Genomic DNA, 15006 nt, shown 5'->3' on the forward strand with positions numbered 1-15006 from the left:
ACGCAGTCTCCTCTTAACAGTTGATGTTGAGATGTGTCTGTTACTTGAACTCTGTGAAGCATTGATTTGGGCTGCAATTTCTGAGGCTGGTAACTCTAATGAACTTATCCTCTGCAGCAGAGGTAACTCTGGGTCTTCCATTCCTGTGGCGGTCCTCATGAGAGCCACTTTCATCATAGCGCTTGATGGTTGTTGCGACTGCACTTGAAGTAACTTTCAAAGTTCTTGAAATGTTCCGTATTGACTGACATACATGTCTTAAAGTAATGATGGACTGTCGTTTCTCTTTGCTTATTTGAGCTGTTCTTGCCATAATATGGACTTGGTCTTTTACGAAATAGGGCTATCTTCCGTATACCCCCCGTACCTTGTCACAACACAACTGATTGGCTCAAACACATTAAGAAGGAAATAAATTCCACAAATTAACTTTTAAGAAGACACACATGTTAATTGAAATGCATTCCAGGTGACTACCTCATGAAGCTGGTTGAGAGAATGCCAAGAGTGTGTAACGCTGTCATCAAGGTAAAGGGTGGCTATTTGAAGAATCTCAAATATAAAATATATTTTGATTTGTTTAACACTTTTTTGGTTACTACATGATTCCATGTGTGTTATTTCATAGTTTTGATGTCTTCACTATTATTTATACAATGTAGAAAATAGTAAAAATAAAGAAAAACTCTTGAATGAGTAGATGTTCTAAAACTTTTGACCGGTAGTGTAGACTGAACAAGAAAGAATAAGCTTTCTCTAAACCACTGACAACTTTTTGAAGTGAGGTCTCCTGGATCGATACGCAAGCAGCACAGAAAAGTGTCCTCAAGTAGGAGACATCTTAGTGTAGACTGGAGTCACTTTCAAACAACCATGGAGGACAATGGTCAGTCAAACCGACTCCAATATATTATTTAACTACTATAGTGCAAAATGGCATGAAACAATTAATTCGGTTTCAATGATTTTATTCAAAATGAAAATATAATCTTTCTGAGAGGATCCTTGTCTTATGTACTAAAAATAGGAAACACATTTGTAACTTAGCAACAGGAGTCCGTGCCTCATCCTGGGACTTACTTTGCTCCAACACACTGGTTCTGTGCATTCTGCTTTTACAGGAAATATAGTACAGAAATGCAGCTACGCCACTTCATTTGCAAAATACTTTACATTTTCCAAACTAGAAAACTAAAATGGTTGCCAACCTGTTTAGTCAGAAAATCTTACCATTGTAGACTAACCATCAAGTCAATGGTGGAGATGTCCAACTAGATACCTGGATCTTCACACATTTGAGAGCACTTTAATATACTTTGTATGATTCTATATAGGCACAGTAAGTCAGGTGTCACATTCACCATGCATGTTTATTTACCCAGGTCTAAGTTTCATAACCTGATGACATTGCTTTCTTTTCTATGATTCATCTGGGAGGATTCCATACAGGCTGTGGCTAGCTATAGCTTAGTTCCTTGAACGTCTGCTAATCTCACTAGTGTAAAGTGTGCCAGTGATTCATATTTTTTCCTCAAACAATGAGCCAATTCTCCTGGTTCTCTACTTAATATACCACAGGTGAGGGGAATCCACAATGGACCTGACAAGAGGTTGTGAAATCCAGTCTGCCTCAACAAAGAGTAGAGTAAGCCCTGTGAGGGGGTGGCCAGCTGGGGTGGGGGGAGTTGGGTAGTGTGACGTGACGTGACCTGGGCTCAGCCTCAGACAAGCTGTGGATTGTTTCCCACAGGAAGTTGAGAAGGGAGCGGCCCTGTATCGTTTTGCCGATGTCACAGAGCCCAGCCCCACGACCCACGCTCTCCCTCTATTTATAAAACAACACTTTGGCCCAGTTTACGGCAGGCAGGCAGGCTGGGTGGATGCCTTCCTCTAGTAGTTTACGATCTGTCTCTTGCTCCAGTGTAGTGTACACATACTTCAAGTGCCAGAGGATTACACAACCGCCCCCTAAGCACGAATGCACTCCAACATGATTCACTTCAGACTACATCACAATAGAGTAGTAATGACAACATTTGGGTCACTCACACATGATCACATTGTAGGTAGGAGGTATCTGGTAGAGTAGTGACAGTCAGGAGGACCACTGCTTCCTTTCTCTTAATGATGTGACTGAGAGAACACCTGTGTGAGCCGATATAAGGAGCTCACTGTTCTAATGCTGTCATACCTAGAGGTAGAGCTCCAAGAGGATGCCAATGTGTCTGTTGTGCTCAGACTGTGTAAAGAGGAGCTCTGTGGGAGCCTGGCTGACTCAGCTGTAACTGTGACATGTAGAGGAGTGACAGTGGCTGTGTTTGAAGGTCACTGTATACATTGCGTAATGATAGTTTGGGATCGCTGGCTGGGCTGGACATTTCCCTAGATGTCTCTGGTCTGACTTCCACATACTGACCAGTCAGCTCCAGACCAGCCTATATTTACTCCGGCCTCGTCTAGGCCTAGGCTCTGCTGGACCAAGGGCGCACCACCACTGTCTATGTGACAGGTCAGTCAGGGTGTGGTGGCTGGCTGGATGGAAATAGCAACTGGATGAGAGCTTGTTTATGACAAGTTGATCCACAGTCGAACCGACACAACCAGCCAGCCAGCCAGCCAGACAGTCAGCCAGACAAGCCCCAGTCTGGACCAACCAGCCCAGCCGGAGCGGAGCAGAGACCTTGTTCTGGCAGGTTGATTGACCGCTCCACTGAACACTGTCACTATTCCATGACTAAAGGCCTCTCTAAGAATATGTTCACCTTCTATGTCTCATTGTCTATGAAATGAGGAAGTAACACAGTGAAAGCCAAGCTTACGCAATCACATAAGGCATTATTTATGCGTAGTGAAAATACAAAGTCACTGTAGGCTAAGTGTTGTGTAAAGGCTAGAGACAGCGTGTTGCGTACGTGCCAGCAGAACCTCTGTTTCGATAGGGAAGGTTTGCTCTGCCACAACATGCCTCATGCTTTGTCTCTGTTGATCGAAAGTGAGAGGACGACTCACGCAAGCTAGATACCTGATACACCCGATATAAAAAATAAAAATAAATGTTTCTATTGTCACATACACCAGATAGGTGCAGTGAAATGTGTTGTTTTACAGGGTCAGCCATAAGGCAAGATCAGAAAAGAAATGTCTAGAATAACTTAAATAAAAAAAACATTTCTGTGACTGTGAACTAAAATGTAGGCTAGTTTATAGGCTACGTAATTTTGAGACACCCCCTTAAAACACATCGAATTGCTTAAATTTGACAGTGACAGAAAACCAACAGCACATTGAGTAACTCCCAAAGTAGGCTAAATGAACCAGAGTGTCGGGGGCAGTCACTTTCTTACCCAACCCCAGGTCTTATAACAGGGCTGCCTTCCTTCTCACTCAAAAGAGCAACAAAGCAGAAAGGGTTAGGCAAGGAGGCCTCATGCCCACGCACTCCCCCTTAGGTATGGGCATGAGTAATCGAGTACTCGAACGGACATCAAAGCTCAATCTTTAACCAGAGATCACATTTTTTTGAAATACTGTAAATCTATTTGGTGGAATGTGCTTTGTGGCTGCCCGAACGTGCAAGTGAAATTTTGTCTTGAAGAGAACGGTAATTTGCTTTGACTCTAATGTACTCTTTGTACATGCGCCTTTCCGGGGAACAACAAAAAAAGAAAACAATTCAAGCATCACACTGTTCTTCTCCTTAAATTCCCTTTCCCCTCCATGTCTCATTCACTCAATTGTGTTCCGACTCCTCCCTCCACACATGCGTGCTGAGTGCGCACAAAAGCTCCCGTTAGGCTTACAGAAATAAATGTCTATAAAACAAATCTGATGGGATACACAAGATACATTCCTTGTCAAGTTTTGTTACAAATTCAAAATGGACTGTTGATTGAAGTAGGAAAAGATGTGTTCCAACAACGAGCTGCAGTTTTGGAATAATTGCGTGCCGTCTTTTTTTCGGTTAAGCTACTTTGCGAAATGCTAGTGCCATTTAGAATTGGTTAGCCTAGGGCCCTAGCCTATAACCTCCATAAACATAGACAGGGTCCACACTGAAAATGTGCAAAAATAGTTTGATAAAGACAAAGAGCGTATTTTCATCAGAATCATTAAGCATATGGCTACTCACCAAACAGATGTCATGGTCGTAATTCATCCGCATGCAGTGTTCAATGTGGAATTGTTCATCCATTTAAATTCCAAAGAACAGGCAGAATAAACTTAATCGAACGTCTGTATATCGAAAAGATGACCGATTTTGGTTTGTAACCCAGATTTTTTTTTTTTTCTCAACTCGCCAAATTGAGCCCCGTTTCAAATGATCACACTGTGAGAATAACTGTTCCAGCCACGAGATGTGAATCACTTCACACTGGCAACTTTTTCATTTGGAAAAATGATGTTCTATTTTATTCTGTTATATTCAGTTTCTTTACAATAAAATAGGCGTCTTGGCTGTGATAAGGGCTCGGGAAATAAGAGCATATTGTCTGCTAAATTAGCAAAACAAGGCTATGCCATTGTACAGCCTTGGGCTTCTAGAAGCAAGCACCACTGCTGAGGTTACTTCCTTTTTGAAGATTGTGTTCCTCAATATAATATAAAATGCCCATCCCTACACCCCCTCCCTCCACATAAACAGCCTGATGTCATTCACTGACCCCCCAGAGTGGATGGAATTCACGGCTGGGAGAGAGGGACAGACAGCGAGAGAGAGGGAGAGACAGAGAAAGGGAGAGCATCTTTTCGTGCTTATCATTTCCTGGATATGTTGGTGGGTGCTTATATTTGTCCTAATACATTGAGTGTTAATTACCCAACTAAGTGTAGCCAAATTCGAATACACACACTCTGGCACGTACACAGCCCATTGAAGGGACAAATAAAAACCCTCCATTAACACTGTCCAGGCCCAGCCCATTCTATGCTCTATTTAAGATTCAACACATTTGCTTACAGATCGACACAAAAACATCAAAAGAGTATTGAGACTTCATAAACAATGCTTAACATTCTGTTACTGGTGGACTAATGGAATTTTATTTTTAATGGAAGCTTAATGTATGGTGCCTTAATAGAGCAGTCCTCTATACTTTGATGGCTAATTACATTACGCTGCGCTTCAACGCCATATACAGCAACAGGGCTGACGGCTGGTTTTCCTCATCCTAAAACAGTGGTCACCAACCTTTTGAGTCAAGATCACTTTCCGAGTTAAAATGCAAGCAGAGATCTACGGCTCAGATATTTTTTAAAACATGACTTAAAAACATAAGCCTGTAACAGTACTGTGGCAATGAGGTTTGTGCAGTAGGCTATAGGCCCAATACATTATCACTGCATATTGGCTACGCTTGAATTGCCCTGCCAATGTTGTTCTTCCCAGACCATTTTGAAATTATATATATTTTATAATTAGGTATATGATCACACTGATAATGTGTTGTATTACTTGTGAGGCACAGCTGAGTGAGCTTAATCATTTGCTTTTATTTTCTTTACTGGACTGATGGCCTGCATCTGATGGTCAGTCTGAGGGGAGGGAGGGAGCAGCGGTGAGGCTGCCTCTCACCCGTCGCGCCGCCCTCCTTCCCTGCGCTGAGAAAAGGGGACACAGTCTTCCAGCTGATGGCGAAACGCAAGTCGCAATGCCTCATGCACCAATTCATGTTTTTACTCCTATGACCAGAGAAAGTGAAATATTCCTTGGTATTAAAAAAGACACATAGGCCGCTAATAATAACAACGTAAGCTTATCGGAACACTTTGCTATACTCATTCATTGCAGCTGCAGTGCTGGTTGTAGCGTGTGGAAGTCTGGAGAACGTGCATTTTATGGCTTATAAAGAAAGGTGTTGAACAAAGTGTTGACAGTGTTGAATAACAATTTAAACATGAATTTACACATAAAAACAGCAGCTCTTTGCTGTATTCGTTGTGTCTTTCTCTAGTCATGGTTTTAAACGTTTTGAAATCACAGTATCAACTTTGCTGTGCGTTCTATGCTTTTCTTTCCAGTCTATGGCTCGAAGAAACTGTGCAGACATGGTGATCTGAGCTGTCTGATGGGTCAGCGGTGGCCCTACAGGTGTACTTGATTTGCTCTCTGGGCCTGCCGGGTAGGCAGAGTTCTACCTTCAGTTAAAAATGGGAACACTTTGCCTTCCCGGCGCTAGGGCTGCTGAATCAAGTGCACCAACAGTGCGAAACTAATACAAAAATAGGAACGCAAGGCTTTATCATTGGGTTTTTTACAAAAATGTTTGGTGATAGACTAGGAATGTCTAAGAGATCGACCAGTCTGTCCCCACAATGCGGTGTGTGTGTGTTTGTGTACTGTCCTGAGACAGTCCTGCTCTCCAGCCAATCCCCTGCCCTTGGCCCAGGAAGCTGGGCCCTCTGCCATATTCAGAGCCTGCCCACACGTCCGCCTGCCGCCCACCAGGAAGAGGAAATTAGAACCATTCCATCCTGTCACAGCTCTGCTACCAGAACACATGAGGAAGAGACAAATAGCACATGCACACAATCACTAACTAGTGCATTCATATGTTCCATCAAAGTTCACTTTGTCAGGGGTTTGACTTGACAAGAGCAGGAATTTGACAGATTTTTTGTTATAAACAAAAGTTAAAACACACACAAATTCACCAGACAGCAAACACATTGAGTCTCTCTCATACACACACCCCGCTCCAAAAAGCACCCTCCGGGGAGGGGCCAGCAGGAGGAAGCAGGACCTTAACAAGCACTACAGAAGACGGGTGGGATCCCTGCTCCCAAGCCTGGCCACTCCCTCTACCGCCTCTGCACTCTGTGTGTGTGTGTGTGTGTGTGTGTGTGTGTGTGTGTGTGTGTGTGTGTGACAGGGCCAGACTTCAGGAATGGAATAGCACTCACTGCGTGCTCGGACGGACGGGGGCGAGTATAAGGAAGGGGGGCCAAGTAAACTTTCTTCCAGACGCACTACCACTCCAGCCCCATTCACTCCCCTGTCCAGTTCAGTTTTACAATCTGCTATGCTTTATTACAGTGCATTCTGGAGCTAATGCTAAGTTCCAACTCCCCTTGTGTGTGCGCTCCTTCCCACTCTACAGACACAGACACAGCAGCTGCAGCTTGTGATGTATTAAAAACATGCGGACAATGGGAGCGGTGCAGGTCAGGATCCACACTTACTTTTTTAGAGGATCGATCACCGTCTTCGAGATCTGGTTCAACTGTGGACGAACAGACACGGGTCAATGTTAGATTAAAAAAGTACAGTACTTCTCTTAATATGAATGGGAATGTCTTTATGAATTAAAATGTGTTGTCAAAGTGGATTACATCAAGTTGAATAAAATAGCTCCTCCAAGTCCCACTGATGTACAGCATGATAAAGCCTCCACACAAACAATCAACAATTGTGTATTTTCAAACAGAGCACTCAAGACAATAGAGGGGAGGGAGGTGAGGCGGGTTGCAAAGAACATTTTGTGACATTGACTCTTTTATTGTACACAAGCCCTGAGGAGAAAGCCCTGAATATTCATTGAGCTCAACAATACAAAAGGATACAACTGTCAGGGGACGAACATGAAAGCAAAGCCCCACTGATTTCAAATCCTGCGGAGGGTGGGCTGCCTTACAAGATGAAAGTTATTTGCAAACAAACATTTTAACAATAACAGTTTCTATTTTCCTGCATTCTCCTTCTCGTTGCCAGAGCCGACAGGGGAAGGGAGGGAGGGGGGATTTGTTAAATGGAAGTAAATGAACATCTCATCTTGAGGCCTCCAGCCCCGGCGCCAAAGTCTCATCGATAGAAGTTGGCACACAATTAATAAAGTTTCCAGTGTCATTTACATTGCATATTCAAAAGTAATCCTAGATCTAGATCTCTGACAGAACGCTAAGTTAACCTGGCAAACAACTCCAGTGAAGAACATCACTAAGAACATTTAATGAGAAATAAAAGTGGCAAGACAACTCCATGAAGTGACAGCTCCATGTGAACAGTGAGCCTAGTACAAGTAATAACTTGTTCACTAGTTATTGGAAGGATAGTCAATCACAGAATATAAGAAACAAATACTGTACAACAGCAGAGCTTTGTGAATGCCCTGACCAACTGAGAATACACACACACACATCAACATTGCTTCGCTAAGGCAAGTACATAACACGAATGAATTTGGTTTGAGGGAAAACAAGAGAACCAATAACAAATAAGTACATGGGAATTCACTTTTTCTTCTGTTTTACATATTCACACCATCCCCCCCTCCCTGGGAGAGAGTAAAAAGCTGGAGCTGCGCTGCTGCTGAGGTGAGTGCATGCAGTAAGCAGGGAGAACAACACCAGCGCATTTGCTTAAGCATGCTGGTGCCCTCTACTCTCTGCCCTTCCCACAGAGAGGGGGGGGCAGGACTATTCCACTGAGGCCCAGCAGTGCCTGAGGCCGGCGCTCTAGCAGCAGTCTCCGTGAGTGAGTCATGGGGCAGAGGCCATCCCGGCACACAGGCCTCCCAAAAATACACGCAGATCGCAGAGGAAATCAATATCCCTCCAAACGGAGCATCCGCTACTGCTCAGCCGCCATTTTCACTGGGGCTCGGCTTCAGCAGCAGTGTGCCGGGGGGGCTGCGCGCCCACCTCGGCCCCAGAAATAAACACACAGGCCTGGGCCACTGCTGCCTTCATTATCCCTGCACATTTTATCCACTCGCTCTCTCACTCACAGCCCCGCGGCGGAACATCTCGTCTCAACACCAAGGAGAGCAAAGGGTGGTTGCTTTTGTGTCTGTTTTGCTTGAGCAGTTGAGTTGTTGGTGGTGCCGTCAGAAGGAAGGAACAGCCAGCTTGGAGGGAGAGCTGGTGGAGTATGATTCTGGTGAGCTGCGCTGGGCTTTAACAACTCTGGACTCCTGAGGTGATATTCAAAAATACTGAACCAACTGACCAACCAAGGGCCTAGAAACGCTTTGCTTGTGCGTCAGCTCTCAACCAGTTAACCGAATGCCAAGCTATGCGGCTCAGAGAGACATACTGTACCAGAACACAGTCATGTCAAACATCTTGTTGACGGAGACTGGCTGAAAAAGGAGGCCTCTAAACTCAAGCACCATCTTGTGATAACAGAAGGGTTGCATGTCAAAATACTGTGAAGGCCACCTAACTACCAGGCTCAACATGATGGAGAATAATGTATTTTGGTTTGAGTATTTTCTAACTTATGATGACTGCTTCACTTCCAGAAGTGAGAAGGTGTACTTGGCTCCATGCTGCCTGGCTGGAGTCCTGTCCAGCAGACCATGGCCATGGAGCCAAGCAGGGAAATGACACCCTATGGAGTCAGCCAACGCCTCCAATCCTACGCACTGTGCAGCAAGCAAACCTGCACCTTTTGTTACTGACCTGCAAAACGGCAGTGATGTAAAAATACAATACCACATAGACATCTTGCTGTTCCTGACCATATGACTCAAAGCAGCTCAAAACCGATTCGAGATGATTTCAAAAGCTCAAGTAGAGTCCAGCAAGATGAGTGCTGTGTAGTGCAGAGCTGGCCTCCCGTGTTTGTCCGAGGTAAAGGTTATGAGGGTTATTAGCGTAGCCAGAGGGAAGAGGACTCTGAGGAGAACAGTAAGAGATCTTAACTACACTTCAGGGTTCTGAAACACTGTTTAACTAAGAGGGAAGGGGAGAAAGAAAGAGAAAAGCTGACTGAAAATGGATGATCACTAATACATTTGCCTTGGACGTTTCCATAACAAATGGGGTAGAGAATATTGGCTACGCTTCATCTTTTGCAAGGGTTACAGATTTAAGTGGAGAATAACTCTGTTCTGATGTGAAAATGTTACTCATTTCAAATCTTCAGAAAGGATGAGAAGACATTTCATCTTAAATACAGTCAAAATGGAAGGACTGTTCATGGCAGACCACCAAGCCAAACTCTTGAAAAGACCTACCATAGGTCACAAGCTGTGAACCACAAGCACAGTCACCACACATCTTTGTCCAGTCATTCCAAATGGCTACTGTAAAACTTGATCTGAGCACACTGTGTTATATGTACAGTTTTGCTGGAAGAATGCCTTGTTGTTGAGTGCTTGAAAGGAATTCACAGAGATCTGCATAATATGTACAGAGAGGGACATTGTCACATAAGGTAAAGCCACCAGACACATAAAAGGACGCTGGGAAAACCAGTCTAAAGCACACTCATGGAAAAAGCACTCTTCTAAAGTTGTAGTAGAATCAGGTCTTGTACATATTTGTTTTTCTGCACTCTTGATGATCAGTGTGATTCCCTGTTGACTGACTTCTCTCTCTTAACAGAGATGTCTCTCACAGTGCAATGCCCTGAAGAAACACACATGCAATGCCACCCCTATGATTCCCTTTGTGATTACCTGCAGTGATGATTTTAATAAAATATGTGAAGTACACAAGGCAAATAATATAAAGGAGCAGAGAGCAGAAGCAGAATTCCTCACAGAGAGGGAATGGGGAAGATCATGCAGAGAACAAATCCCATTAAAAACAGCCTGTGACATTTCCAAGTGAAGCTATTCCATAGTAGGAGTTATTTTAAACACTAGTGAGTCACAAATGCATCCGATCTACAGCTCTCTGATATTCGACAAAGATGAGCAGCTAATAGACCAGTGTGCTGCTGGAGACGCTCTCAAAAGAAGACAAGATAAGAAAAGAGATCCTGAGTGAGTTTTTTCTTCTCGTTCAAACAATATTGAGAAAGATGAAAATACACTTAGGCAAACCAAACCCTTTTGGTTTCTGCTCTTTGAGTGTTTAAAGAGAGGGGAGCATATGAGGCATACCTGTCAGAATTCTAGGTAGAGCTGTGAAAGCTAGGATGGGGGAGGGTTTCCCTGCCTAAAAGAGTATATCGTTTATTTTGGTTTCAATAGACAATTTCGATGCAAGAGGGCCTAGATGTTGCTCTGGGGGTTTTGCAATTGCACCCCACCTATGGGAATGACTCAGCTGTGGTGTGAGGCTGAGGAGCACAGACAGGACCTGACCTTCTCCTGATTGAAGGAGTCCATCCTCTTCATGGCCGTGTCCAGAGCAGTCATGGATTCCAGAAAGGCCTGGTCCTGTTCACACAGTGGGTTACTGAGCAGGTCCCCTGAGATCTTCACTGCTGCCTTGGACATGGCTGAGAGACACACATAGAACATTACATTTACATTTTAGTAATTTAGCAGACGCTCTTATCCAGAGCGACTTACAGTTAAGTGAGTGCATACATTTTTCATACTGGCCCCCCGTGGGAATCAAACCCACAACCCTAGCATTGCAAGCGCCATGCTCTACCAACTGAGCTACAGGAGGCCCACATGCAAGGAACATTATTATTACCATGTTAAAACTGGGCCTGAGAAGGGAAGGGAGGGAGGAAAGGAGAGAGAGAGAAAGAAAATGAGAAAGAAAGGATAAGAAAAATAAAGCCATAACCAAATAGAGACAGGAGGAAGGGAGAAACATTACCATGCCAACATACAATCTGTGTTATTAATTGTTGGCCTGGTTTGACTATTTGGCCCAAACATGCTTGGTGGGCGCGGCTAGCAGCAGAGGTTAGCACCGTGCCAGGACTGACACAGCGGGGAGGGGTTCAAAAGTTTGAGCTTTTCATGAAATAAGCGAAAAGGAAAAGTAGGATAGTGCAGCGCAGCATCACTTGGAGGGAGTCGCGGGTGTGGTGGGCTCAGCTGCTGTGATTAATATTCACAAAAGCACTGGGAATCTGTGTAAATGTTTCTACAGTGCCAGCGCCAATTACTATTAATCTGCACTCCTGAAACTTTATCTTAGACCCAGAGTGCATATCGGATGACAATCACAATCAAAATAAATGAGCTGCACTGGGGACACGCAGAGAAGTTGATAAGACAGGAAGTAAAAAACAAAAACAAAAAATAAACATCAGACTCAACTTAGGACTCATTCACAGGATCAGGTAAAGACCCATTTACTGTCCATCAATCATATGCAGGTGGAGTTTCTGGTTTTGTAATAACAGGTTGAGCCTGACCTAACCTGACATTCACATGAGAATGTCTATGTGGGTAAAACAAGCCAGGGTGATTTAGTGGTTATAAAACAGACTAAAGCCCCTTTCTCACCAAGTCCCTTATTTTTGTCAGAATAATTCAGACAAAAATAAATAAATACAGCACGTCTTGTTTATTACGCCGTTCACTCCAATTGCGAAATATCATCCTGCCGCAATCAGTCAATTATTTATTTGGAACAGGTTCGATTTTTGCATCTTTTCGCAAGCGAAAATAAGCTGTTGACCAATAGCAACTGTTTTCTGATTAAGGTTCTCCCGAGTGGCGCAGTGGTCTAAGGCACTGCATCGCTGTGCCACTAGAGATCCTGGTTCGAATCCAGGCTCTGTCGTAGCTGGCTGCGGCCGGGAGACCCATGGGGCGGCGCACAATTGGCCCAGGGTAGGGGAGGGAATGGCCGGCAGGGATGTAGCTCAGTTGGTAGAGCATGGCGTTTGATTCCCATGGGGGGGTCAGTATATGAAAAAAAAATGTAGGCACTAACTGTAAGTCGCTCTGGATAAGAGCGTCTGCTAAATGACTTAAAATTCAATTAATCTGGGATACTGACATTGACATGCCGCGCACTTCCCCTGACAGGTCTGTGTTCTTTGTGTGTATGAATGAATTTATCTTTGCCCATTTTTTGCATTTACAATTCATCAATGCAGCAATGTATCAATTTAGCCAATGTGATCACATCACACCAGAGCTACACGTCACTCTCGCCATTCAAACTTCCCCGCCAGTTCATTGCCAACGCTGTAACCTATTTTATAGCCATTCAGCAAGCAAGAGGATCGATCGATGCTTCTCTCCTCAAATAGGCCTATTAGTTTAACCCCCTAGAGGTAAACTTGCATAATTAAGAAATTCCCATAAAAATCCAACAGTTTAAGGTAGAGATATGTTTTTTTGCAATGGATGCGTCTCAATCCACCGCATCTGCCGATGTCGCACTTCCGCATCTGCGGTGAAAGGTCACAGAGCTAGAGTGGTGTTTGTCAGACCATGAGACATCATGAAAATCGGTCTTCTCACAAAATCATCTGTAGAGTCTGAATGGCCTACAAATTATTATGATCCCTCTATAGAAAGATGAGACTCTCACGAACACGATTGTGTTCTCTGTTTAGCTCTACGACCCCCACAAGCATATTGGGACTCTTCTGAAGTCAGTACAGCCGATCTGCCAACTTCTGTCTGTAGCATCCGAACAGTTTGGGCTACACACCAATTGGCCCAGCGTCGTCCAGGGTAGGGCAGGGAATGGCCGGCAGGGATGTAGCTCAGTTGATAGAGCATGGCGTTTGCAACGCCAGGGTTGTGGGTTCGATTCCCACGGGGGGCCAGTATAAAAAAAAGATGTGTTCACTAACTGTAAGTCGCTCTGGATAAGAGCGTCTGCTAAATGACTAAAATGTAAATGTAAATGACCGCTCTGTGGAAAGGCGAGACTCTCACCAACACGTACATGTCACAAGACTCTTCTGAAGGTCCCCCTGTACCAGTTGAAAAAAATGATTGGAAGTAAATATGGAGACTATTTAGTACCAAGAATAAGGGGTTGATTACATGTTAAAAAAAATACCTAAAAAGTTTCCTGATCTTTCAAATAGGACAGACACTTCAGAACAAACTTCCTTTAGATTTTTTTGAGGGAGTATCTGTTGTTCCGTGTATTAAATCTGTTATTCAAATCGTTTGTATGGGATAATAGCAGTAAGGCCAAAAATAATTTATCAAATATGTTTTGATATTTTATGGGGATACTTCAAGGGGTCTTAAAATTCAAAATCAAATAGCCAAATTATCCTTAAAACAATTCCATATAGAATTGTTTTAGTAGAACCCCCCGGCTTAGACTCTTATGGATATTATTTTTTTAGCTTTAAATAAAAAATTGCTTCAAACTATATTGCTGTTCATTGTCTATATATAGGCTACTCATTCAAGAAAGAGGGGAAAGTGATAGGGCAGTGGTGTTGCCAGCGGAGATGCGTGAATTGTGCAAGAAGAGAACAGTGAAAGAGAGAAGTTAGAAGTTAATTCATATATTAATGCATCATTCATATAGCCTATATATTAGGCTATACATTATAGGCCTGCTAAAGTGAATCTAGGTGACCACCTGTGCTATAGACAACCCTAAAAGACAGACCAAAAAATATCTGCTGGAGCTTACCGTTATCAATAAGTGTTTGCGCAGATTTAGATAAAGCACTCACTCAAATTAAAATGTAGGCCTAGTGTCAACATAACCACCCATTGCTTCACTAAAATTGATCAACAGCTGATAGGAACACATGCACACAGCCTGTCCTAGCCTATTTTCTAATGGTTGTCAATTTCATCTTCATATAGCCTTGGCTTATATCACAGCTATCTCTATCTCTTCCCCTTACAACTTTCGTCAAATGATATGATAGGCTACATTGATTTAGCATTATCCTATAATGTAGACTAGTTTTTGATATCCTACAGAAAGGATTTGAAAACTAGGTTTTTAATAAGTTTTGTTTTGGGGAAAGGAGAAATGTGATTTGCTTTTGTGTCTGAGTGAGATGCACTGCAGGCGGCTTTGATTGATTGGTCCTTTTAGGTGGGTGGGTGTGCGTGTATGAGTTCGCTAATTCTCCATGTCCATTTAGGAAGTTTCCTAAAATAGGTATAGTCTGTCTGGACTTCACCTCTTTAAAAATCAGATAGAAAGAAAACTATAGGCAGCAAGCATCATGATGGTCAGCTTATGTGCGTGGAATGACGACAGGTGCCCGTTTTGCTTTTAACTGAATGAAACATAGCCAACCTCCTTCATGAATAGCCTATCCTAATATTTTCAGTAGCATATTATTTGTCCAGTATTATATGATTTTTCTCTCATTCTGCATCCTCTCATAGTCACTTTGAACAACATATTGCCACTGAGAATGACCGC

At 43.3% G+C, this 15006-nt stretch overlaps 1 protein-coding gene across 2 annotated transcripts in view; it reads right to left on the bottom strand.

Moving 5' to 3' along the window:
- LOC121584825 (bridging integrator 3) overlaps positions 1-15006 on the bottom strand; it is a 52363-nt gene that overhangs the window by 8240 nt on the left and 29117 nt on the right. For both annotated transcript variants that reach the window (XM_045225701.1, XM_041900967.2), the window contains exons 5-6: positions 11034-11170; positions 7180-7220 (exon numbers count right to left, since the gene is read on the bottom strand). In XM_045225701.1, coding sequence (XP_045081636.1) covers positions 7180-7220; positions 11034-11170 — 178 coding nt within the window. The remainder of the gene's footprint in view (positions 1-7179; positions 7221-11033; positions 11171-15006) is intronic.

Source organism: Coregonus clupeaformis, chromosome 16 (assembly GCF_020615455.1).
Source record: "Coregonus clupeaformis isolate EN_2021a chromosome 16, ASM2061545v1, whole genome shotgun sequence".
In the NCBI taxonomy this organism is placed as follows: Eukaryota; Metazoa; Chordata; class Actinopteri; order Salmoniformes; family Salmonidae; genus Coregonus; species Coregonus clupeaformis.